This window comes from Chrysochloris asiatica, unplaced genomic scaffold, assembly GCF_000296735.1.
Source record: "Chrysochloris asiatica unplaced genomic scaffold, ChrAsi1.0 scaffold00025, whole genome shotgun sequence".
Taxonomy (NCBI): Eukaryota; Metazoa; Chordata; class Mammalia; order Afrosoricida; family Chrysochloridae; genus Chrysochloris; species Chrysochloris asiatica.
In genome coordinates, this window is record NW_006408543.1 from 8,154,530 (window position 1) to 8,182,330 (window position 27,801).

The 27,801-nt window shown below is 45.7% G+C and overlaps 1 protein-coding gene and 1 pseudogene across 1 annotated transcript in view; one reads left to right on the plus strand and one right to left on the minus strand.

Annotated features, from left to right (window-relative positions):
* The window catches only part of WDR25 (WD repeat domain 25), a 192,295-nt gene that overhangs the window by 96,036 nt on the left and 68,458 nt on the right, over positions 1-27,801 (plus strand). Inside the window, exon 2 of the mRNA XM_006839527.1 lies at positions 18,816-18,963. Within this exon, the coding sequence (XP_006839590.1) occupies positions 18,816-18,963 (148 nt within the window). The remainder of the gene's footprint in view (positions 1-18,815; positions 18,964-27,801) is intronic.
* Positions 9,455-14,016, minus strand: LOC102818844 (annotated as a pseudogene).

Here is a 27,801-nt window from a genome sequence, read left to right on the forward strand (position 1 = left end):
ATGTTTGGTAAGGTGGAGGGTCAGAGAAAAAGAAGAAGACCCCAATGAGATGGATTGGCCAAGTGGTGGCATTGATGGACTCAAGTGTGTCAACAGTAGTGAGGTTGGCCCAGGACTGGGCATTGCTTCTTTTTGCTATGCATAAGATCGTTATGAGTCGGTCTCGACTTGATGGCACCTAACAACAACAATAATAACATCTAAACAACAGGAGAAATCACTTTCTTTTCAAGTGCACAAAGAATGTTTACCAAGATAGACCATATTCTAGATTATAGGACAAATCTCAGTACAATTTAAAAGATTCAAGTCATTCAGAATACATTCTCTGATGACAATTTGATTAAATTCAACATTCAATATCCAAAAGATATTTGGAAAATTCCCAAGTATTTGGAAACTAAATAGTACACCTCTAACCCATGGATCAAAGAAGAAACTGATAGGGGAATTAGGAGATACTGTAAATTGAATACAAATGAAAACACAACATATAAACATTTATGGGGTGTGAAGACTAAGGTCCATTTGACCCAAGCTATCGTGTTTTCAATGGCCTCTAATGCCTGTGAAATCTAGGCAATTAAGGAAGACAGAAGAAGAATCAAAGAGTTCAAATTGTGGTGTTGGAGAAGAATATTGAATATACCATCAACTGCTAAAAGAATGGACAAATCAGTTTTACAAGAAATATGATCAGAATTCTCCCTGGAAGTGAGATGGTAAAACATGGACTCACATTGGATGCATCAACAGGGAAGACTAATCGCTTGAAGAGGGCATCCTGTTTGTTAATGGAGAGGGTCAGTGAAAAGTAGGGAATCCTCGGAGAGATGGATTAACACAGTGGCCACAACAGTGGGCTCGTCCATGCCGATTGCACAGGGCCAGATAACATTTTGTTCTGTTCTGCATAAAGTCACTGTGCAGTAGTGAATCCTTTAATGTCTCTTCTAGCGTTAGTCTTTGTAACTCCCACAAAATAATTTTTTTCTAATGGGTCTGGTTAAGAGAAGGTGGGAGATGATACCGATAGGATGGCATGATTCAGCCACAGATGTTAACAGAATGAGTTGTCATTGTAAATCTTGTAACTCTAGCATGGGTGTAAAATGAGCCATCTCAGAAGCAGGAAGGGAGAACTCACTGCCATCAGAGAAGAGTCAGGAGTGGAGTATGTCCTGTGATCGCTGCACGTTGAACCACCCTGACCCAGGAGCAGAGGGCTGTGACCCTAGAGGACTGGCAGGGGAGCAGCTACAGCAGAACCCAGAGCCAGACCCTGAGGCAGAGCGGTGGGCTTCTCGCATATGGTGAAAAGTAAAGCTGAGTGATTCTGGGCAGCAGGCTTGTTTTCAGAGTGAGGTGCTAGAGCTGAGGTAAAGCTTATGGAAGAGTGGTGTGTCCTGTGGGCATTTATCAGCAACCCTAAAAGAGCTTTATAACATTGGGTGGACAGAGAGAGGCCTGCTTGTGGGCATGGCTGAGGAGAGGCTGTTCTGACAGGAACAATTGTGTCCCGAGCATTTCTGACCCTGAATTCTAATTGTTGTTGTTGTTAGGTGCCATTGAGTCAGTTCTGACTCATAGTGACCTTATGCACAACAGAATAAAACACTGCCTGGCCCCGCTCCATCCTCATAATCATTGTAACACTTGAGCACATTGCTGCTGCTTCTATGCCAATCCATCTCATAGGGGGTCTTCCTCTTTTTGGGTGACCCTCCAGGAACTGGCCCCTCCTGATAATATGTCCACATTATCAGAGATGACATCTCATCATCTTGGCTTCTAAAGAGCATTTGGCTGTACTTCTTCCAACACAGATTTGTTTGTTCTTGTAGCTGTCCATAAGGAGCTCTGGTAGCGTAGTGGTACGAATTGGGCTGCTAACCTCAGGGTCAGCAGTTCGAAACTACCAGCTGTTTCATGGGAGAAAGGTGAGGTTTCTGCTCCCGTAAAGATTTACAGCCTCGGAAACCCTGTGCAGGGTTGCTCTGAGTCGGAACCGACTCCACGGCACATAACAACAACAACAACATAGCAGTCCATGGTAATATTCTTCTTCAACACCATAACTCAAATGCATCAATTCTTCTACAGTCTTCATTATTCACTATCCAACTTTTACATGCATATGAAGTTATTAAAAATACCTTAGCTTGGATCAGGTGCACCTTAATCCTCAAGCTGACCTTAGAGGTCTTGTACAGCAGATTTGCCTAGTGCAATATGTTGTTTGAGTTCTTGACTGCTTTTTCATGAGTGTTGATAGTGGATCCAAGCAAACTGAAGTATTTGACAACTTCAGGTTTTTTTTTCTTCCCTTTTTATCATCATGTTATTTATTGTTGTTATTATTGGTCCAGTGGTGAGAGTTTTTGTTTTCTTTACATTAAGGTGCAACTCATAGTGAAGACTGTGGTCTTTGATCTTCATAAATAAGTGTTTTAAGTCCTCTTCACTTTCAGCAAGCAAAGCTATATCATTTGCATATTACAGGTTGTTAATGAGTCTTCCTCTAATGCCACATTCTTCGTCATGTAACCTAGCTTCTCGGATTATTTACTCAGCGCACAGATTGAATGAGAATGGTGAAAGAATACAACGCAGGTGCACACGTGTCCTAATTTTAAACCATTCAGTGTCCCTTTGTTCTGTTTGACTGCTTATTGATCTATGTACAGGTTCCTTATGAGCACAATTAAGTGTTCTGAATACTCATTCTCTGCAGTGGTGTTCTTAGCTTCTCATGGTCCACACAGTTGGAAGCCTTTGCATAGCCTGAATTGTAATGTGTGAACTTCCTTAATAAACCCCATAACTGGAGTAAGGTGTCTGAGTTGTGTGTGGCCACTGCAGTGAAATATCACACCCAACATGAGTAGAGAGTCTTGGGGGGGGAGGGAGGTGTGTGGCATGGTTGGTGTCATTTTTTGTAGTTGCTGTGAGGCAGAGCCAACTCCACAACATCAACAACAAGCTACAATAGTGTTTAGAGGGTAATTTCTAATGCTACATGGTTCGATTAGTATAGAAGATGTTTTCAAATCAATGATCTCAGCTTTCACTTTCAGAAAAAGAAAAGCAAATTAAACCCAAATAAACAAGAAAAAGGAAATAATGAAGCAGAAATAATTGAAATGGAAAACAAAACCAATAGCGAAAAATCAGTGAAATTAAAAGCTGTTTCTTTGAGATCAATGGGAGTGATAAAACTTTAGTTAGACTCATCATGAGTAAAAGAGAAAACACACACGTTCCAAATCTTTGGGATGAGAGAGGTGACTTGATCACAGATCCTGTTTGAACCCACGCCACTCTACTGTCAGCTGGTCCTACTGTGGTGGTTTGTATGTTTCTGTGACGCTGGAAGCTGTACCACTGATATTTTAAATCCCAGCAGCATCAGCCATGGTGGACAGGTTTCAGCTGAGCTTTCAGATTAACACAGACTAGGAAGAAGGAGAGTCAGTCTACTGACTGGTTAGCCAGTTATGAAAACCTTATGAGTAGCAATGGGACATTGTCAAATACACTGCCAGAAGATGAAAACATGACTGGAAGATGAGCTTGTCAGGTTGGAACACACTCAAAATACGACTGGGGAAGACCTGCTTCATCAAAGTAACGTTGACCATAATGACATGAATGGAGCACAACTTTCAGGACCATTATTTGCTGATGGGGGTACAACTCACAATTAAGAAGAAACAGCTGCAAACATGTATTAATCAGATCATGCAATGTATGAACTATGAATCTAGGAAAATTGGAAGTTGTCAAAAACGTCACGGAATGAGTAAGGATCGACACCCTAGGCATTGTGAGTGGAAATTGAGCGCTGTTGGCCATTTTGAATTAGACAGTCATATTTACTATGCTGGGAATGACAGATTCAAGAGGAATGGAGTTGTATTCATCAAAAAAAGAATATATCAAGATCTATATTGAAGTACAATACTATCTGTGATAGGATAATATCCATATGCATACAAGGGAGACCAGTTTATAATACTGTTATTTACATTTGTGCACCAAGCACTAAAACCAGTGATGATGAAATGGAAGAATTCTACCAACTTCTTCAGTCTGGAATCCATAAAAAAATGCAGTCATGATGTATTGATAATTACTGGTGATTGGAATGCAAAGATTGGAAACAAAGAGGAAGGATCAGTAGTTGGAAATTTTGGCCTTGTTGATAGAAATGATGCTGGAGATCGCATGATAGAATTTTGTAAGACCAATGACTTATTTATTGCAAATACCTGGACCTCACAAGATGGGATGCAGGGGAATCAAATTGACTACATCTATGGGAAGAGAAGGTGGAGAATCTTTTTATCATCAGCCAAAACAAGGCCAGGGGCTGATTATGGAACAGATCATCAATTGCTCATATGCAAGTTCAGGCTGAAGCTGAAGAAAATTAAAATATGTCCATGAGAGTTAAAATAGGACCTTGAATATATCCCACCTGAATTTAGAGACCATCTCAAGAACAGATTTTGATTCATTAGACACTAATGACTGAAGACCAGAGAATTATGGGATGGCATTAAAAACATTATCCATGAAGAAAGCAAAAAGTCATTAAAAAGACAGGAAAAAAAGAAAAGATCAAAATGAACTTCAGAAAAGACTCTGAAACTTGCTACTGAGTGATGAGAAGCTAAAGCAAATGGAAGTAATGAAGATGTCAAAGAACTGAACAGAAAATTTCAAAGGGCAGCTCGAGAAGACAAAGTATTATAATGAAATGTGTGAAGATCTGCAGTTAGAAAACCAAAAGGGAAAGACACTCAGCATTTTCCAAGCTGAAAGAACTGAAGAAAAAATTCAGGCCTCTACTTGCAATATTGAAGGGTTCTATTAGCAAAATATTGAATGATGTTGTTGTTGTTGTCAGGTGCCATCGAGTTGGACAAAACATCGAGTTGAACAAAACAATGTCTGATCCTGGGCCAACCTCACTACCGCTGCCACACGTGATGCCATCAATGATGCCACCTGGCTGATCCATCTCGTTGGGGGTCTTCCTCTTTTTCTCTGACCCTCCATCTTACCCAGCATGACATCCTTCTCTAGTGACTGTTCCCTCCTGAAAATATGTCCAAAGTATGAGAGACGAAGCTTAGCCATCCTGGCCTCCAAGGAGCACTCTGGCTGCACCTCTTCCAAAACAGATCTATTGGTTCTTTTGGCAGTCCATGGCACTTTCAGTATTCTCCTCCAACACCACAACTCAAAGGCATCAATTCTTCTACAATCTTCCTTATTCACTGTCCAGCTTTTACATCCATATGAGATTATTGAAAATACCATGGCTTGGGTCAGGCGCACTTTAGTCCTCAAGCTGACATCTCTGCTCTTCAACACTTTGATGTAGCAAGCATCAAAAGAAGATGGAAGGAATATACAGAGTCACTGTGCCAAACAGAAATGGTCAATGTCCAACCAATTCAAGAGGTTGCATATGAGCAAAAGTCAATGGTACTGAAGGAAGAAGTCTAAGGTACACTGAAGGCAAATACAAAGAGAAGGCTTTGGGAATTGATGGAATACAAATTGAAATTTTTCAACAAACTGATGCAGCACTGGAGGCACTCACTCATTTATGCCAAGAAGTTTGGAAGATAGGTTCTCTTGGAAGAGATTCATATTTATGCCCATTCAAATGAGTGGTGACCCAACAGGATCCAGAAATCATCTAAGAATATCATTAATATCACATATAACAGTACATTAGCAAGGAACTGCCAGAACTGAAGATATGGGACAAAGGATATCATTGCTGATGCCAGATGAATCATGGCTGAATGTAGAGAATATCAGAAAGATGTTTACCTGCACTTTATTGACTATGCAAAGGCTTTCAACTATGTGGATCATGACAAGCTATGGATAACATTGCAAAGAATGTGTATTCCAGAACACTGAATTTCTATTTGTTTTCCATCAATTCCCAGAGCCTGGCTCTTTGTCAATGCCTTCAATGCATCTTGGAATTCTTCTTTCAGTACTTGATTGTATGTTACCTCAGTCAAACAGTAGAGAGGTATATAGGGGGACAACATTAGTCAGGTATGTATACCATGGAATGGTCAGCCATTCAAGATCAAAAGGGCAGTCTTTACCTAAGGATAAGATTCTGAAGGGTTGCCAAAGAAGGTAGAATGGAGACAAGAATCACAAGGAGGAAGTGGGATAATTGATGTTACATGGAGGGATTGCAATCATTGAAATGAAACCAACTACATCATCTGTTGGATGTAAAACCAATGATCTACTCTGTGACCCTACACTCAATCCACAAGAAAAAGTTTCAACAAAGTGTATGATTTGTTACTGATGATCTGCCCTGTAAACAAACTTTCACTCAAATCACAATAAAAACTTAAAAAAAAAAAAAAAAAAAGAGTGTATAGGGGAAGAGAGACCCCACTAAATAGTTTTCTTGTTGTCTAGATGGGTCTGGTAAAAGGAGATGGGGATAAGATTCTTAGGATTCGATAGTGAGTAATTGTTATCATGACTAATTGCAACTGTCACAATTGTAAAAGTAGAAGTTTTGTAACAAAAATAGGGGAGTAGTTAGTCTTACAGTCCAGAAACAGGAGACCCTAGGATCATCAAGGGAAAGGAGCACGAGCAGAATGCGGGACCCTATCTAGAGAAGCAGCGACACCAGAGATGGAGGCAGAGATGAGGACAAGGAGAGAGGGAGCAGCTGAGGACTCTGGGACTCATGGAAAGAGAGGGACTGAGAGCTGGTGTCCAGAGGGCAGACTTGCACAATGTGCCCTTTGGTGGTTTAAATTATTATATATGCCTGCGTGTTTAAAAAAAAAAAAAGAAAAGCTAAAATGAATAGAGAGAAATACTGTTAACTGATGATACATGGAGAGGATTATAATCATTGTAATGAAACAAACTATATGATTTGTTGAATGTAAGACTGATGATCTGCCCTGTAAACTTTCACTCAATTCAAAATAAAAACTTAAAAAAAAAACAACTTTCAAAAATAGTAACATTCAGATAACACATCCATGTTTACTGAAAGTGAAGAAGACTTAAAGCATTTACTGACAAAGATGAAAACTAAAGCCTTCAGGAGTATGAATTACACCTTTACATAGAGAAAACAAAACGGGATCAATTAATCACAACTGGACCAATAAGCAACATCATGATAAACGGAGAAAAGATTTGAATCTCGTTTTACTTGGATCCACTGTCAACATCCGTCGAAGCAAGAGTCAACAAGTCAAATCTATTGCAAAAGACCTTTTGTCAGTGTTGAAGAGTTAGATATCACCTTGAGGACTAAAGTGTACCTGATCAAAGTCATAGTATTTTCAATTTCCTCATACGCATGTGAAAGTTAGACAATGAATAATAAAGACTGGAGAAAAATCGATAACCTTTGAATTATAGTGTTGGTTAGACAGAGTAAGACAGACTGGGAAGAAGGAGAGGCAGATTACTTCTGAAAGCCTTGTGAATAGCAATGGTACACTGTCAAATAGCACCAGAATACTGAATATTGAAACATTATGACTAGTACCAGAACATTGTCTCATATAATACCAAAGATGAGCTCTTCGGGTTGGAAGGCACTTAAAATACGATTGGGGAAGAGCTGCGTCCTCAAAGTAGAGTTGACGATGATGACATAAATGGAATAAAGCTTTCAAGACCTTCAGTAGCTGATGAGGCATAACTCAAAATGAAGAGAAACAGCTGTAAACATCCACTGATAATCAGAACATGGAGTATACAAAGTGTGAATCTAGGAAGACTGGAAATTGTCAAAAATGTAATGGAATACATAAAGATCGATATCCTAGGCACTAGTGAGCTCAAATGGACTGGTATTGGCCGTTTTGAATCTGACAATCATTTGGTTTCCTATGCTGGGAATGACAAATTGAAAAGGAATCGTGTCATATTCAGCATCAGAAAGAGCATTTCAAGACCGATCTTAAAGTATAACACTGTAATAGGCTAACTGTTAATTGATGATACATGGAGGGGATTATAATCATTGTAATGAAACAAAGTATATCATTTGTTGAATTTAAAACTGATCCATATGCCTACATGAAAGACAAAGGAGCTCTGGTAGTATAGTGGTTACGAATCTGACTGCAAACTTCACGGTTAGCAGTTTGAAACTACCAGCTGTTCCGTAGGAGAAAGATGAGGCTTTCTGCTCCCGCAAAGATTTACAGCCTAGGAAACCCTGTACAGGGTCGCTATGAGTCGGAACTGACTCCATGGCACATCACAACAACAACATGAAAGACAAGTTAATACCACTATTAACTCAGATTTATGTACATACCAACTACGGAAGCCAGTGATGATGAAACTGAAGAATTCAACCAACACGATGACACCTAACAACAACATGAAATGTACCCTAGACTGCCAGAAGAATGAACAAGTCTGTTTTGGAAGAAGCACGGTCACAATGCTCCTTAGAAGTGAAGATGGTGAAACTTCAGCTCACATATTTTGGACATGTTATCAGAAGAGACCGATCTCTGGAGAAGGACATGCATAGTAAAGTAGGTCAGTGAAAAAGAGGAAGACCCCTTCCAACTACATGGACATTGGCTGCAGCAATAAGTTCACACATAGCAAAGACTGTGAGGCTGGTTCAGGACCAGACAGTGTTTCATTCTGTTGTCCATGGAGTCATTATGAGTCAGAACCAAGTCAATGGTACGTACCAACTACATCACCCCCAGTACAATGTAGAACACACATGGTGAGGTCTTGCTCCTGAGCTAGGAAGAAAGCAGTCCGTCAGTCCTTTGCACAATTAGGTCTGATGCTAGGCAGTTTTTGTAGATGTCCCTACAAGTTTGAGACCATTCCCTCTATTTCTAGTTTACTGAGTTTTTATCAGAAATGGTTGTTAGATTTTGTCAGATACTTTTAATGCTACTACTGGAATGGTTTTTCATTTATGCTGCTGTTGTTTGTAGGTGACATGGCATTGGTTCCAACTCATAACGACTCTGTGTGCAACACAATGAAACAATGCCTGGTCCTCTGCCATCCTCACAGTTGTTAGTTTTGAGCCACTGTGCCACTCCATCTCATTGAGGGTCTTCCTTGGGGCTGACCCCCCACTTTACCAAGGCATGGTGGCCTACCTGGTCCCTCTTGATAACATGTCCAAAGTATAAGAGCCAAAGTCTCACCATCTTGACTTCTAAGATGGCCATTCTGCTTCCAAAACAGATCTGTTCATTCTTCTGGCATTCCAGGGTGCAGTCAGCATTGTTCACCAACACTATAATTCAGATGCATCAACTTTTCTCCTGTCTTCCTTATTCATTGTCCATCTCTTCCATGCATATGAGCGGACTGCAAAGGCCATGGGTTGGGTATTTACAGAGATGAAAAAAGATGGAAATTTTTAGCAGCTTTTTAACTATTTTCTTGAAGAGACTTCTTTCACAGCCAGAGACCTAGAGTGGCCTCCTGGTCAGTCATCTGGAAAGAGTTCTTCACGTCATTGATGAATTTGGATTCTGCTTTGGGAAGAGAACCTTTTTCTATACTTGTTTGCATTTTGACTTTAATGTCTTCTATAGAACTAGGTCCTTTTGATGTTTTAGGAGGTTTTTTTTTTCCTGTTGTTTTGAAGGATTCTTGACTTTTGATCTTGGTTTAGATGTTTTTGAGTCTTTTCCATTCTGGTTTATTGTGCATTTTTGGTTGGAGATTTCTCCCCTAGAGTTTTTTTTTTTCCCCTCAGTTTCATCCTCAAAATCATCAACATCATCTTCATCTGCAAAAAGTTTTACTTTTTTCTGTGGAACCTTGTTATTACTTGCAGGGACAGATTGCCTTCCTGATCTATTTAAGAGTTTTATATGCACCTTCTTTTCATTATCTGACTCTGCGTCCTTCCTCCACCGTTACTAAGTGCTGTCCACTAACACGGACAGGCTCTCGCTACAGTTTAACCATAACACCACAGGTGATGTTATTTTACAGCCGTCACTAGAGACCGTTGGCTGTACACGCATTTTCAAAGTTGCCTTTGTTACTTTAACTGGGTTACCTTCATAATTCTTTGCCTCTGTTTCAATGATGTATAATTCATCCTTTGCACCAGCCCCTAAACTGATTATTCTTAAAGATAACTGGCATTTGTTTTCACCATCAAAGTGATCATCTTCGTGGGCTTTTAGTTCATAAACGAAAAGAGAGTTTGGAGGCCTCTGAAGACCCATGTCCATATCCACTGAATCTTCCGTGGGCAGTGGCTTGCACCTAGGTGGTAGAGAAGAATGGAGACTGCCGGCTACGGTTACTGCCAACAGCTGCGCAGGATGGAATCACACCAGGGCTGGCTCGTCTTCTTGATGACCTTTAGGTTCCTTCTGTAGGATGTTCTTGATGTCATCCCACAACTCTTCTGGTCTTCAGTCATTAGTGTCTAGTACTTCAAATCTCTTCTTGAGTTGATCAAGAAATTCAGGTGGGATATGTTCAAGGTCATATTTTGGCTCTCATGGACTTACTTAATTTTCTTCAGCTTCAGCCTGAACTTTGGTCTGTTCTATAGTCTGCCCTTGGCCTTGTTTTAGCTGATGATACGGAGCTTTTCCACCGTCTCTTCCTACAGACATAGTCAGTTTTATTTCTGCGTATTCCTACTGGTGGGGTCCTTCTGGATAGGCATCTTTTATGTTGTTTTAAAAAGGTTATTTATAATGAAGAAGACATTGGTCTTGAAAAAATTCTATCATGTGACCTTCAGCATCATTTCTATCACCAAAGCCATATTTTCCAGCTGCTGATCCTTCTTCTTTGTTTCCAACCTTTGCATTCCAGTCACCAGTAATTGCCAGCACATCTTGATTGCAGATCAATTTCAGACTGAAGAAGTTGGTAGAATTTTTCAGTTTCATTATCACTGGCTTTAGTGGTTGGTGTGAAAATTTGAACAATAGTGGTATTAACTGGTCTTCCTTTATTGATGTATGTATATCACAGACAGACTGCATTATACTTCAAGATAGATCTGGAAAGTTTCTTTTACATGATGAATGTGACGCCAAGCCTCTTCAATTTGTCATTCCTGGCGTAGTAAACCATATGATTGCAGGTTCCAAATGACCAATACTGGTCCATTTCAGCTCACTAATATTAGTCTAAGATATTGATCTTTATGTTCTGTGTCCTCTTCTAAATTTAGCTTGAATTTCTGGCAGTTCTCTGCCAATGCACTGCTGCAACTCAACTGCTTTTTAATTCTCTTATGGATAATTTTACTTGTATATGATGTGAATGATATTGCTTAATAATTTCTGCTTTCCATTAGATCACCTTTCTTTGGTATAGGTACAGGTGTGAATCTTTTCCAGTTGGCTGTTCTGGTTAGCTGTCGTCCAAAATTTTTGGCCTAGATGAGTAGTTGATTCTACCATTGCATCTGTTTATTGAAGCATCTCATTACTATTCTGCCCAATTCCTGGAGTCTTAGTTTTTGCTAATGCCTTCAGTGTATTTGGACTTCTTCAGTGTGCCATTAGCTCTTTAGTATATGCTATGTCCTGAAATGGCTGAACGTCGATCACTTCTTCTTGTTTTAGTAACTCAGTGAGATCCTCCATCTTATTTTGATACTTGTTGCCTATTGAGTTTCTTGATCCATCGAATCACTCAATATTCCTGGAAGTTTTTCTTCCGTTCTGTTGAGTGCTTCCTTCCTTTTCTGTTTTCTAACTCCAGGTCTTCGCATATTCCATTATAATCCTTCACTTTGTCTTCTCAAATCATCCTTTGAGATCTTCTGTTAAGCTATTTTGTTTCATCATTTCTTCCTTTTGCTTTCGCTTTATATTCAAGAGCAAGTTTCAGAGATTCTTGTGACATCCGTTTTGGTTTTATCTTTCTTTTTGAATGACCTTTCGCTTCTTTCCTATATGGTACTATCCCATGACTCATTGTACTTGGCTCATTAACGCTCAGTATGTCAAATCTGTTCCTGAGATGGTCTCTAAACTCAGATGGGATATACCCAAGTTTGTACTTTGGCTCTTGTGGACTTGTTTTAATTTTCTTTAGCCTCAGTTTGAACTTTTATATGAGGAATTGATAGTCTGTTCCACAGCTGGCCTCTGACTTTGTTCTGACTGGTGTTTTTGAGCTTCTCCATTATTTTTTCCCCACAGACGTGATTGATTTGATTTTTGTGTATTCCATCTGGTGAGGTCCATGTGTATAGTCACCGTGTATATATTGTCGACAAAAGCTATTTCACATGAATAAGTCATTGGTCTTGTCAAATTCTATCATGGAATCTTCCCTGCGTTTCTAGAAGTACAAGAAGGCCAGAAAAAGAAACAAATGGTCATGAGATTGGAAAGGAGGAAGTAAAACGGCCTGTTCTTAAGTGATATGATCAGTCTTAAAAATTCCCACAGGCTCTACCCCAAAAACCTTCTAGAACTAATAAATGTGTTTAGTAACATTGCAGAATTCAAGGTCAGCATATAAAAATTATTTGTATTTCTAAAACCTAGAAATGAATAATCTGAAATGAAAGTTAAGAAATGCATTGATAATAGCTTCAACATGTGAAATAGTTAGGGACCACATTGAGCTAATGTGTCCAAGATGTTTACATTTAGAAACCACAAACCATGGCATAAAGAAAACTAAAGAGGATAAAATAAGCAGAGGGGATTCTGCTTTCGGGGCAGAAGGGTCAGTACTGTTAAAATCTCTCCACTGAGTGGACCGTCGATTCCGTGTAGTTTAGCCCTTGTGTGCACACGGTGTGCAGGACTCCTAAAGCTGTTCTGCAGTCCCCTTCTTCTGGAAGGTGAAGTGCTGGGCAGTGTCTGGACTGCACAGATCTCTGCCTAGGTGTATCAGCATGAGAAGGGAATCCATGTGGACTTGGAGGGAAGGAGGGGCTGCCTCCAAGTGGAAGGTTTGATCCCCAAGGCAAGAGGTACCAGGCTGGAGCTACATGGGGTGAAATGATTCACCTGCCTCTGTGGTGTTCTGTTTTTTGACAATATTTACTGAGCACATTTTATTTCCAAATACAATCAGAGAAGCAACACTTCTGTGGTTGATTTCTGTGGGGTTTCATTTCTGGCACTTCTGTATTCTTTGGATATTTTACAAGGATATTGTACTTCTTTAATGGCCTACCCCAAAAGGTAGGCACACAGGAAGAATCTCATCTCTGGTAAAAGCACTCGGTCATGTCCATAGTCTGGGAAGATGGTGCATAACCCTCTGTGGGACCCACAAGTGACTGTGCCACATCTTGTCACACTCTTCCTAAACCTGTTGACTTTTTGTGGGGCACATAGAATGTCTCCAGTTAAGACATCAAGTAATCTTAGACAATTTGACACACGACTTAAGACAGAGTGGGATCCCTAATTATGTCATTTACAAAAGACTCACACTGCTGGCTGGCACGATGTTTGGGAATTAATCTCTACCACCTGACAGTGAACATTCAATTCAATTAGGGAGAGCGATTAGTCAACATTCTCCTCTCTCTTGCCCTCCCTGGGTGGCTCCCGGAGGTGCTGTCAGGCGCATTGATGGACACTGTCGCTGTGTCCATTGGCCAGGGACAGAGATAGCGGCTGTCTCTTCAGAAAAGGATTCTCAGCCGTTTACATTAAAAATAATAACAATAATATTGTGTTTTAGGTGAATGTTTACCCAGCAAATTAGAGTCCTTTGAGCAGTTTCTATACAATGTGTGTTCAGTGACACTGGTTGTATTTCTCACCATATGTCAATACTCAGCTTAGTCCCCTCTGGTTGTTCTGTTTCTGTTTGTAAGGCAGTTTACAGATGGAGGTTCCTTAAACAGGTTCCCATGACGGATGAAAACTTCCCACTTTTCTACTTTTGTTCATGGAACCACGGATTTCTCTTCTTTCCTTCCCATATTTCTGCCTCTTTCTCTTCTCTTTTCTTTCTTACCATGACCTGCTTCTTCCTCATCCTCCTTGCCCCTCCTCCCTACTACTCCCTTCCTTTATTTTCTTCTCCCCTCTCCACCCTTCCTTCCTCTTCTTCAATGATGCCGAGTAAACCTAGGACCATTTCCAGTTCTCACAGTTGATCAGCCAGTTTTCCTTAGGATGGTTTCTTTCTTTCTGCCCAGGAGAGCCCTCTTACTTCCTCCCACCCCACCAGCTTCTTCTTGGACTCCTTTTCTGGGTTCTCCTTAGTGTCCCTTCCACCCCCTACCCAACACGGGCTCCTCAGGTCCAGGCCTCCTCTCTGTTCTGTGCACATGTCCTCTCTTGGGGATCCCTCCAGCTAGTGATGCCCTCTCTCTCAGCCTTACACTCACATCCCAGTGGCCCACTCTAATGGATAGTTCGGGTAGAGTTCCACAACACTCAACCCCTCGTTCTCTTCCCCTCAGACTTACCCCTCTATAGTCTGATCCAATCCAGCTCATTGCAGCTACATCCACTTGGTGATGAGGCCAGAAACTTGGGGGCTGTCCAGGATTTTGCTCTTGCCCTTATGCCCCACCAGCAATCCACCCGAAGTCTTGATGGTGCCACCTAACAATGGACCGGTCACTCTGGCTCTATTGCGTCCAGTTGGTCCACATCACCCTCTGTCACTCTCTCTTCTAGGACCCTCGCCCATAGCAGATCCAGCTGCCCTGTGTGCCCAGCTTGGTGCTCTGGACTTGCTTATGGTTGCAGTTGCTTAAAATTCTAACCAGAATTGGAGATTTTTCAGATCCAGGAACATGCTTATCTCCTCAGAGTACTGAGTTGATGGAACAGGTAATTTAGACATTGGATAGCTACAACGAGGGGCGAGAAAGGCATGAAGTGTCTGGCTTGCACACTTTCATGGGTGTGCTTAGTCTCCAGATAAGGAGGATAAATGAGAATCCCCACTGAATAGTTTCCTGCTTTCCCGATGGCTCTGGGGGAGGGCAATAGGGGAGATGCTGATAGGATCATGTGACTCAGTTGTAAGTGATTGCTAACAGGGTTAGCTGTGATTGTAAAAATTGATTGTAAAAGATGTGATTGGGAGACAAAGTCAGTCATTTCATTGTGAAAGGGATAATGGTTAGGAGAGCCAGGGGGTGCTCAGTAGTGCACCCATTGACTTGCTAGGACTCTGGAAGCCATAGCGCTTGTACCTCCCACCAAATGACTGGGTTGTTGTTGTCAAGTGCCGTCGAGTTGATTCTGACCCATAGCGACCCTGTATAGGATTTCCAAGGAGCAGCTGGTGAGCTTGCACCGCCAACCTTGCAGTTCAGTGACTGGGTGGGACTGTGCAAATACGGCATATGTCTCTTGAACATGGAGACTGGTAAGTTTTGCCATTCTGCTGGGTTTAAAATGAGCCATCTCAGAAGTCAGGTTGGGGATTTCACTGCCATCAAAGAAGAACCAGGAGTGGCGTGTGTCCTTTGGTCCCTGAGATCTCCCGCATGCAGAGGACTTTGATACTGGAGAAGGGGTGTTGAAGTGGGCAGTCGGTGGCGCAGGGACAGCAGTACTAAGAGCATGAGTGGTGGGCTTCCAGGCCCAGAGATCGAGAAAGCTGAGTGCCTTTAAGCAGGCGGCTCGCTTATGGAGTGGGGTGCCTCAGGGCACTTAATCGGGGGTGCTATCTTGCTGACCCACTCTGCTCTAGCCAAGTGCCTTTGGACTGAGGCTTCTGGTGGAGCAGAGTACTCTTTGGGCAGTTATCAGCAGTGCAAAGAGAGCTTTGTAGCATTGCCCGAGCTGGGCAGAGGCCAAGGGGCCAAGTGGCTGAGAGGCTGAAGACCAAGAGAGGCGTGCCTGCGGGCAAGACGGAGGAGAACTGCTCTCACTGGGAAACTGTACCCTGAGCGTCCCTCATCCTGAATTGTAACCTGCTAACTTCTCCAACCAGCCCCAGAGTTGTGAGTGTGGCCGCTGCAGTGGATTATCAAGCCTGGGAGAGAGGTAGGGGTGCCTCGGGAGGGTGGTGACTGTCAGAATCGGGAAAAAGATTGGAGGGTGAAGACATGTCTGACTACTTCATGGGTATCGGCCTTGGGTTGATGTTCAGTTTGATTCTTCTTCCCCCTTGTGGAATTGGAGGCGGTCTGATGTGGCCCCAACACCATTTTTTTTTTTTTTTTAATGTTTTATTGGGAATTATGTGATAGTTTACATGGGGTAACATTAGTTTTACATTCATATTGTCGTATGTCATTTCATTGCCATGGTTACAGTCCCCTCCATGCATCATCAGTGAACCAAAGGGTATATCTTACAAGTCTGCCCCCCGACCCCAGGTCATCAGCACACAACCCCTCTCCCTCTCTGGGTCTAAAGTTCCCAGCTGCTCCATCTCTCCACGTCTTCGTCTCTGCCTCCATCTCTGGTGTCACTGCTTCTCTGGGTAGGGTCCCACTCTCTGCTCTTCTCCCTTGATGGTCCCAGGGACCTCCGCTCCTAGACTGCAAAGTTAATCACTCCTCTCCTTGTAGAAAACGACTACCTTTACATTTCCAACCCTGACAAGCAGTCCTGATAACAATTATTCATCAGCCCCACCCAGACAGGTTGGATACTACTCAGTGGAGATTCTACCTTCCTCCACGCCCTCTGGATCTAGGTTGCCTCTTGAAAGCTTGTAAGCCAGTCACTTATTGCCTTTGTGCTCCCCTCCCCCATTTTGGGTAGCCAATGTCCAAGTTGTCCCACACCAACCAATTTTATAGTTGTTGTTAAGTGCTATCAAGTTCATTTAGACTCATAGCGACCCAGTGTAGCATTTCCAAGGAGTGGCTGGTGAGTTTGAACTGCTGACCTTGTGGTTCAAACTGACTCTGCAGTCTGGTGCTTATTCTACGGCACCACACCAGAAGTTCCATTTTTACCGTTGTTGTTGTGAAGTGCCATTGAGTATTTTTTGACTCATAAGCAACCCTGTATAGGGCTTTTAAGGAGCTACTGGTGAATTTGAATCACCAACCTGAGGTTCAAACCGATCTTGTGGTCCAGAGCTTTATCCTATAGCGCCACACCAGGACAGCAAGCACGACTGTGTATTGGTGTTTCAGTTTGAGCCGTGCCCATAGACTCCTACAGGGGTCTCTAACTGGTACACACAGATGGTGCTTGGCTAATAACCTAAAGGTTGGCCATGCAAACCTACAGAAGACAAGGCCTGGCCTGCTTCCCTATGAAGCCGTTTCAGTCTGCACACCTGGCCTTGACTTGGCGACAGCTAACACCAGACAAGACAGCTGGAGACGGGGTTTAGCTCTCCTCACGTCCTTTGATGACCCTTCTCAACCCCTTGCATTCCTGAGCACAGTGACTGACGCATTTCTCAGGAAACCTGCTTTCAGAGTGCAGGTACTTCATGCGTTGGAGCAGCAGGATTGGGATGAGTCTGCTCGTCTTTAATAGCAAGGTGATGCTGTGGAGTGTGTGTCTGGATGGACACAGGTGTGCTTTGTGGGGGTTTCCGCTCATTAGGGAAAGAAATGCTCAGTTTCCCTGAGGTCACTGAGACTGACCAGGGACAGTGAATAGGATGCATGCATGATCCAGCATCCATCAGCCCCAATCATGTGGCGAGTCACACACATATCACCTTTCAGAAGCAGGTGCTTGTAGTCCCATTTGAAAGTTAGGAAGACTGAGGCTCACAGGGCTGAAGCCACTGGGCTAAGTCTTGTGTCTGGTTGGCAGTACTGCAGGTGGGAGGGCACCTGTCTCCAATGGGTTCCTGCTGGCTACATGACTCTTCCTGATTCTCATGGTCAATCCCCTAAGCTGGCCTAGGGTACACAAGTGCCCCTTCTTCCTGTGGTGCCCTGAGGGCCAGAGGCTAGCACTGTGGAGCTCCACAAGTGTCCAGTCTGGGACCAGCTGTTGAATGTCCATGTTCGGACATTTTTCCTAGCTGTGTGTGGTCAGATAGAGTGTCTGAGGGGAGCTGGACTCTCACCCACATGGGTCTGCAGGTCCTTCACCTTCCTGTTTCCTACTGAGTGGACAGTTCTTACTTTTGGGGGCTGAACAACACACTCCACAGGTCACTAGGCGTGCTGAGAGCATCCTCCCATGAGTCACATTCCCCAGAGAAACAAGGTGGGCATAAGGGACAGGGCCTTCACTCCAGGATTGAGGACAGCTGTTTCCTGTGAACTTGGGACAGCAGTCCTAAAGCAGACCCTGTGTCCACACAGAGCCCGGAAGTGCCTTCTCAGAGGACAGTGCCTGGGTCTGAAGAGCAGGCTCCTCCAGGGGTGAGCAAAGGCAATGTAGGAAACAGGTTCTCTAGGGGCTGAATATGGCTACCCTCCTACTTGCTGCTAGCTCACTTCCACTTGTTAAGTTATTCTTATGTAACACCTGCTGGGGGTAAACTTAGAGTCTGGGACCCTGACATTCACCAGAGCTGGAAAAGTCCCTGCTCCATCTGGGGGCTTCATTTCAGTAAGTAATGCCTTAACTAGACCCTGTCAGCTATCTGGAGCTGCTGCCTCCATCTTCTGTCTCTGAGTTTCTCTGTATTTGGAGGCAAGTTTGAAGTTCCTGCTTTGAGCCCTGACAGGTGACCGATGAGCAGCAGGACTTAGTAAGTACTGCTTTTCCTGAACTCTCTGAAGTTGTTTGGGACAAGCACCCCTCAACTGGCCAGCCAATGCCTTTACATTTAGACAAGGACAAGTTAGCCTCCAGATATGGTCCTGGTTGTAAATGATAGCACTCTGTGGGGGCTCTTCTGGTCCACTGGTAACACTGGGCTTGTCTGTGTTTGTCTTGTAGGTGTGGGATGCTGTGGACTCGGGACAGTGCCTGCAGACCTACACCATGCACACCGAGGCGGTGCGGGCTGCCCGCTGGTCTCCCTGTGGCCAGCGCATCCTGAGCGGCGGCTTCGACTTTGCCCTGCACCTGACAGACCTTGAAACAGGTGTGATTCTTTCAGCTTAGTTCTGCCTCCAGAGCTGGCAGCCTAGCTCTGTCTTCTCTCAAGGAGGCAATCTGCTAGGGCAACTGGGCAGGGTCCTCAGATGGGCTGCTGGCCCTGCCCAGTGAGGGGTCTCCAGGCAGATTACCTGCTGGCACCGCCGTGCGTCACAGGTTCCGGTGTGAGGATGCAGCCCCCAGGTTGTCTCAGTCCCAAGCTGTAGGACTGGATAAAGAGGTAGCTGTTGATCAATTTCTGACATGTCATTTGTAGCGAAATAGATTGAACTTTATCAGCGCGTCCTTTGGTTGGAATCCGTTTGGAATTCCTGTCAGCTCATTACCGCTGAAAGGCTATCAGGAACGATTCCAGCTTGTGAGGGAAGTCTTTAGATGGGCTCTGCTCTGCTGCCCACACTGCGGGCATGTGGGGAAGATGGATTTGTGTGGAGAGACCCCGAGGGGGTGTGCAGCAAGCAGGCAAGGAGAGAGGACCAAGCCTCCTACAAATAGGGGCTGTTAGTACACTGTCCACCTCCCCCAGGACATCTATTACAGGTAGGGACAGAGCTTGGGCTCAGAACTAGGCACCCCAACTCTGAGCCCTGGCTCTACCCACCCCCACATTGTGTTTTGCTCCTCAGGACCCCTCTTTGGCTCCTTTTCTGTGGGAGTCATTACCAGGGCAGGGTTCATGCCAGCTCCAGGGCTTTCTTGAGCCCCCTGCTGGCCTGTGTCCCTCCCAGAGGCCAAGAGGAAGTAGCTGGGACCTAGGGTCCCACCTGTTACAACTCTGTCCCAGAACTGTGAGCAGGTCGTAGGGGAAGAGTGGTGGGTTAGGGGCCAGCTTCACATCTTACCTGCCCTGCTCACCTCTGTGGAGCAAGGGCCCACAGCTCTTCTTAATGAGCGCCATGCTTTCTCCATTGGGGATGAGGAGTGGGGATGGGATGTGCCGGCAGCGTTTGGTGGTGCTGTGTGCATACAGATGTGGTGGTCCCCATGGCAGTGTGGCTTCCCATCTGGCAGAACAGGAGGCCTCACCTCACAGCAGCATACACTGAGCAGGGCTTGTCCTCCAACTTGTGCAGGGCCCGCACCCCCAGTTCCAGACACAGCGCCTGTCTTCACGCTGACCCTCTCAGTGCCTGTCAATCCGCAGGACAGATGGCAGAGCCAGGCTTGGGGCTGTGGTGCCATCTGATGCCCAAGCACCTGCTTTGTGCTCAGCCTGCTTATACACAGCCTCTTGTCCAGGTCTGTCACCCTCTAAGGTGGGCTCCGCTAGGACCCCCATTCATACTTGTGCCAAGGTGTGTACCAGTAACCAGCCAGAGTCCAGTTGCCTGACTGCTCCACTCTGCTGCTTCTGTGTCCACTGGCCAGACCCAGTGTCCTGGGGAAGCGTCTCTCTGTTGGGCAGACAGACATGCAGAGCATATTCCATTTGTTGCCATGGTGGTGATGGAAGTGGGTAAAGAGCTGTGAGGACATGTGTCCTGCAGTTCCCACAGCGGGCATGTTGCCCCTGGTCCCTCACAGAAGGCGCATGCACCATGGGGGGAAGAAGACTCAATGCTGCTCTCACACCCTGCCCTAGGACATCTTCACATGTGTGCCATGTTGTGGGCTTGCCAAGCGTAGATTCACCCGATGACATCAGTGGATTCACCTGTCTTCTCATTCGCCAGACGTGAAACCAACAAATGCCAGTGTGAGTGTGAGCATGTGTGTATGAGTGTGTCTCAGTGTGAGTATGTGAACATGTGTGTGTCTCTGTGAGTGTATGTGTGTGATACTTTAGGTTTTGTGTCAGCTTGACTGGGCCAGGATTCCTAGTGATTTGGCGGTTGAGATGTGGTTACCTCCATGATGAGATCTAATACAATGCAGTTAACGCTATGATGATTGGTCATGATCAGGTGTAGTTAACTCTATGATGATTGGCTATGAGCAGCCAATCCATTGAAAGAACGTTTCCTTGTGGGTGTGGCCTGCTTCCAATATAGTGGACACTCCAGCTAAGGTTGCTTGCTTTCTGCTGGCTCAGGATCTTGCATCTGGCTTGTCCTCCAACCTCTGGTTCTTTGGACTTGAGTTTGTCTGCCTGCCTGACCTGCCTGTCTGCCAGACCTGCCTGCCTGCCGATCTTGGTTCCTCTGACTCTTCTAAAATTGCCAGCCATTTCCGTGATGTAAACTTTTCTGCTGTGCTTATGGTAGCTATGAGTCGGTGCCGACTCGATGGCAGCTAACAACAACTATATATATATATATATATATACACAAACACATATGTAACTTTCACTGGTTTTGTTTCTCTAGAGAGCCCAGCAGCCTAAGACAGTGTGCACATGTGTGTGTGTATGTGTGAGGGTGTAGAAATGTCTGAGTGTGCATGTGTATGAATGAGTATGTATGTGTGAGTGTGTTTTAAGGTTGTGGATATACATAAGCATATATATATATATATATATATATATATATATATATATATGAGTGTATGCATGTATATGTCTCAGTGTGCATGTATGTGTGCAGTTGTGAGAGTGATTGTGGGCATGGAAGTGTTTGTGTGTTTATGAGTAAAATCAAATGTGTGCATGAGTGTGTATGTTTGTGGGGGTGCAAGAGGATGTGTGACAATGTGTGTGTGCTTCTATGTGTGTGGAGGAGGGTGTGTGTTTGTGTGTGTGAGTAGCTTTGTGAGACTGTATATGTGTGAGCGAGTTTGTGTGGGTGTACAAGCACGTGTGTGGGAGTGGGAGTGTGTTTGTGTGAGACTGAGTGTATATTAATAATTATGCACATGAGTGAGTTTGTATGGGTGTACAAGGTGTGTGTGAGTGTGTATTGTGTGGGTTATGTGAGTGTGTGTTGTGTGTGTATGCGGGTGTCTGAGTATGTTGTGTGTGTGAGTGTGTTGTGTGTGTATGTGGGTGTGTGGGAGTATGAGTATATGATTGAGTGTGGGTTTGAGTGAGAATGTGTATATGAGTGTGTGTGTGTGTGTGTGTGTGTGTGTGCGTGGTCAGAACTTCCGAGGCACCTATGGGGGCTCCTGGGTGCTGAGTGAGGACTGCTTCAGCAGGTGGCAGTAGGGGACCACAGCTGGCTTGGAAGCAGGTGGAACGTGGACTTGTTTTGCGTTTGGAGCTGGTCTACAGCAGCTGCAGCAAGAAAGGGTTAAAGTTGGGGATAGTTGGAGAGGACAGGGTTGGGATGGTCTCCTGGAGGAGGTGGGTGGGCTGTGTGCCCTATCTCTGGTTGTCCTCTGCTCTGTGGTGTCAGGAGTTGCAGAGGGTTCAGGCAGCTTCCATCCTGCAGGACTTTGCCTCTTTTCTCCCCGCCGCAGCCCCTGCCCGGGTCATGGTGAGGGTGGGGTGATTCAGGCTATCTCATGCTGCCCCGCTGGGAATGGCATGTGCCACCTGCTTCCCCTACTTCTGGCTCTATCATCCATTCAGCAGTTACTGACTGGGCACTGACTGTGTACAGGCCTACAGGCGAGGCTTCTCCTGAGGTTGGGGTTGGTTTCTGTGTCTGAGGCCCTGACTGGTGTGGGGAATCCTTAAGGGTGGGCCTGTCTCGGTGGTCTTTTGTGTTTCTGCCATCTGTATAGGACTGGACAAAGCTGAACTATACACTGACACCCTCCTTCCTTGGGGAGCAAAACCCACCAGGGACTGTGGGAGAGTCCCCACCCGATTGCCTGCCTCAGGACATGGGGCTCCCCAAGTGTCCCCCCACTCTCTTTCACCAAGTTTAGGGGACACGGGCAGCTCTGTTTCTGGCCACTTTGATTTGGTCCTTTTTAGTTGATCTGCTTTTTCCGCCCCTGGTGATTGGGCTTTTTCATTTCAATCTAATTAGTACCTCCTGCCAGGAGAAGGCAGTGCGGGCGTCCTCGGTGCAGGGATGAGTCACTCTGTGCCCATCTCCGCTAATGGGAACTGGGCGCCAAAGCCATTTATCCCAGCGTCCTCAATCAATACACTTAAAAATCCGAGGATTCTAACACGTCAATACACAGCCTGAAATATGGAGGGCCAGCCACGTTTTATCGCGTTAATTTATAGTTCTGACGGGCGGTTGGCTTAGAGCACAGCCATGAATCAACACTTAAGTAAAATCCGCTCACAGATTAATTATTTTCCGGGCTCCTATTTCAGTCTGTCGTCTTTTCCTAAGAAGACGTGTCCCTGGTGCGTTAAGCAAGTGGCCCCAGGGACCTGCTTTGTGAATCAGTCGTCCTGCAGACCAGACCTGCCGGCTCAACAGCCCCCACACCCCCAAAGCCTGTTTCTAGGCAGGACTTGTCTGTTTCTCCGCATTCCAGCCCCTATCCCCTCTAGGGGGTGTGGAAGCCTGGGCCTTCGAGCCCACTCCAGGTGGCTGTGTTCCCAGCTCCTTGGGCTACAACGGGGTGCAATGCAGGCTCCTGCTCACCTTCATCTCCCTCCTTGAGGGGGCTGCAGTAGTCTTGCTTGTGGAGTGTTGAGGTCCCCCTCCCCCCGCAAGGTACTTGAGGTCTGGGGAAGCCTGGCTTTGTTCCCTCTCAGTTGTCATGAGTACTGGGCTACTGGGCTACTGGGCTGTTTCTCTACACCGGGCAGCTCTGGTAGTCAGAGAGGGACCGTGACACACAGTCCCACTGCAGGAAAGGATACGGGGCCAGGCCCTGGGCTGTGTGTCCTGGCTCCCCGAACCACCTGTCATCTGCTGCAGTGACACCAATGAAGGCATGTTGTATTCCATATACCCATCTGAGGGGCATGTGTATACATCCCCATTTCATTGACCCAGAAGCTGAGGCCTGCAGCGTTTGGTGACTTGCATGAGGCCACTCTGCCTGATTGGCTGACTGAGGCTTCTGGGTCCCTTTTCCCACACAGTGGTCTGTCATGGACAGTCCACTCCACCCTGTCGGCTCCTGGTGTGCCTGCCTGTTTCTGAAAGCTGTCTACCACCTGCAGGCAGAGTGGGGAGCAGGTGGCTGGGCAGGCTTGCTGACCCCTGGAGGGGGCTTCTCGCTGTTGGGGTGTGAGCGCTGCAGTCTCAGAGCACTTGGTATAAAGGGGCAAGAAGCACCCACATGAAAACTCTGGTGGAGAGCGCTGGGGCTCAGGGCTTCTGAGAAGGGGCCGCAGGAGGAGACTCCTTCCACGGCCAAGTCTTTAAAGTGGTGCCCCTCTGCCTGCCTCTGGAGACTCGAGCTGTTGGCACTCTGGAGCCTAAGGGAGATTCACCCAGATGTCCTTCGGGGGCAGACCATGCTGACAAAGCTCCCTCAGGCAGGCTGACAGCACGTCTTCTCCTGTTGTTGGTCCCAAGGGTCCTTGCCATGTGACAGATGCAGACTGGAGGCTCAGGGGTCTTAGGGTCCAGTCCAGGTCCAGTGCTGTCCATGCCTCCTGGTCTCAGCCCACCCCCACCCCACATTGATACAAGCACCCCTGGGTTTCTTCCCTCTCATCTACGACCCCACTTTCTCCTGAGCTCTTAGGAGCCTCCTTTCCATGAGCCTGTTTCGGGGTCGAACCCTCTTCTGCATAACCCCTTCCCCCATCCACACCCACATCTTTCCTCTGGCACCCAAACCCTGGAAAGTTTCCTCTCCTGGATCAGTCCCCTTGGCTTCTGCCCACCAACTCTCATTATGAATCTACCCTGTCAGCCACTTTCCTTAAAACTTGAGAAAGTGTCTGAAGACCCTTCCACATTCCACAGTGTGACCACGTATGGCCCTCCGGCCCACCCTCTGGAGACATTCTCCACCACCAATGCAGTCTCCTTCCTGGCCGCCGTGGTGATGGTGGTGCGGGGGTCTCTGGGTGCTGGGGGACCCCCTTCTGAGTGAAGACGGCCTTTACTGGGTGATCAAAGAGGCACAACACTGTGACCACACGTTTGCTGGTGTGACAGCAAGTTCTGCTTTCCAGAAAGCCAGTTTATAAATAGTGACGTGTTGGGGTAATGTTGTTGGAAGTTGAGAACTTGTTTTTTCTTTTCTGTTTTTAGTTTTGGAAGGAGAGGAGAAAATAGCATCAGGAACCCCCGTGGACTCTCTCTGGGCCTCAACAGTTGTCAGCTCTTGACCAGGTGTGGCCCTGTCTCTCCTTCCCCTGGATGACTTAGAACCAGCAGATTCACTTAAAAAGATGCGAGAAATGTCCTACGCTGGTGGTGATGCAGTGGGCTAAGTGTTCAACTACTCACCGAAAGCCCGGCAGTTTGAACCAACCAGCTGCTCCATGGGAGGAAAAGGAGGCAGTCTGCTGCTGTAAAGATTTATTGGTTGTCTCAGAACCCCTATCTTGTCGGCTAGGGTCTCTGTGAGTCAGGACTGTGGGTTTAAGTTGGTAGGTCACACGCAAACTTGTAAAACCTAACTGGTAGCTGTTGTTGAGTATAACAGTGTAACCATGGAGATAAGGGCTGGCCATGAATCAGTCACTGCTATCAGCCCCACCTCCATTCTCAGGGTTCAGGGGGCCTTCTGCTCCCATTCTTCAGATGAGGCAGAGAGAGGCTCGGACATGAACCCGGACCGAGTGCCTCTTCACGAGCCCCAGAGGATTGCTTCCTGGCCTGCCTTGTGCAGAGACACTTTTACAAATGCGCTTTAGAAACTGTGTAAACTCTGGTAACGTAGTGGTTACGAACCACTGTGAACCACAAGGTCAACAGTTCGAATCTACCAGCTGTTCCGTGGGAGAAAGATGAGTTTTTCTGCTCCCGTAAACATTTACAACCTCAGAAAACCTGTGCAGGGTCACTATGAGTCGGAATCGACTCCATGGCACATAACAACAACAACAACAATCACCATCAAGGGAGCGGAGCCTGGTGGCACAGTGGCTAAAGCATCCAGCTGTTCATTCAGAGTTTTTCAAACCCACCCACTGCTCCTAGGGAGAAAGCTGTGGCACTCTGCTTCTGTAAAGATTTGCAGCCTTGGAAACCCGATGGGGGATGTCCTAGCTCTGTGCTCTAGGGTGGCAGTGGGTGTCGAAGGACAAGCAGGAGAGCTGGTGGCGCATTAGTTAAAGTGCTCAGCTGCTAACCAAAGAGTTGGCAGCTCGAGCCCACCAGCCGCTTTGCAGGAGAAAGATGTGATTGTTGGTTTGTCACAGATGACAGCTTCAGGAACCCTGTCCGCTAGCATTGCTGTGAGTCCTAGTTGGCACTGGTTTGGTGGTGAGAAGATAAAGGATTGAGTGTCTGTATGTGACAGAGAAATGGAGAGGGGAAACGGGAGAGGGGAGAGAGAACTTTGGAAAACAAAATAGAACCAAGAAAATGTCCGGTGACACAAATCAGAATGAGTGTAGACTTAGCACAGAGGCCTGTCCCTACTGCTCAGTGTGGCCCTGAAACTGAAGCTCATGATCGGCAAGGATGTGTCAGCCATCCTGGGCAGGCATGCCAGTTCCCTAGGATGACTCTAAGAGAAATCCACCTAGTGGGGCTTCACACAGCATGAATATATTGTTTCAGTGCTCAGGACTGGGAGTCTGGTCCCAAGGCATGGGCAGGGCCGCCCTCTGTCAGCCTCAGAGGCCCCTGGCGTTCCTTGGCTTATAGCTGGAGTGTAAGTCGGGTATCCCAGGCGTCTGTCCTCGGTGTGTCTCTTCTCTTCCAGGGTACCGCTCGGACCCAGTGTGCCCTCATGTTAACCTAACTGAGAACATCTTCAAAGGCCCGGTCCACACAAGGTCAAGTTCACAGGCACTAGGATCAGGGCTTCCACATGTTTCTTTTGGGACCACAATTCAGTTCACGTCAGCAGGCTTTTCCCTACCTCCCCTCCTTCTCACCTGCTTTCCTGGGGCCCTGGCCTATGTTGGTTTTTGTTTGTTTGCTTTTTCAATAGGTAACAGATCCCCTTGCTTTAAACTTCAGAAAGTAAACACAAATCTACAATAAGAAGTCTGACAACTCCATGTCTCCTCTCTGGGTTTTGGGGTTCCTCTTCCTTCTGCACATTTCATGGTACTACTTTACTTTTGTCTTTTCAAGCTGTCCCTTGAAACCTTCTGTCCAGCACTATTGTTTCATCATTTCTACTTTTCTGCATTATCTACACTCAAGAGCAAGTTCAGTCCCTTTGCCCATCCATTTTGGTCTTTTCTTTCTTTCCTGTCTTTTTAATGAGCTTTTGCTTTCTTTCTGTATGACGTCCTTGTTGTCATTCCAGGACTCGTCTGGTCTTCAGTCATTTGTGTTCAGTGCGTCAAATCTATTCTGGAGATGGTTTTAAAATTCAGGTGGGATATAGCCAAGGTTGTACTTTGGCTCTCTCATGGACTTGTTTTAATTTTCTTCGGCTTCAACTTGAACTTGCATATGAGCAATTGATGGTGTGTTCCGCAGTCAGCCGCTAGCCTTGTTCTGACTGATGATATTCAGCTTCTCCATTTAGAATCACCTCATATGCATGCAAAAGCTGGACAATGAATAAGGAAGACCGAAGAAGAATTGATGTCTTTGAATTATGGTGTTGGTGAAGAATATTGAATAGACCATGCCCTGCCAGAAGAATGCACGGATCTGTCTTGGAAGAAGTACAGCCAGAATGCTCTTTAGAAGGAAGGGTGGGGAGATCTTGCTTCACTTATTTTGGACATGTTAGCAGGAGGGACCAGTCCCTGGCGAAGGACGACAGCATGCTTGGTAAAGTGGAGGGTCAGCAAGAAAGAGAAAGAACTCCCCAACAAGATAGATTGATACAGTGGCTACAACAAAGGGCTCAGCTGTGAGGACGGGGCAGGATCCTGTTCTGGGCTCAGCTGTGAGGACGGGGCAGGATCCTGTTCTGGGCTCAGCTGTGAGGACGGGGC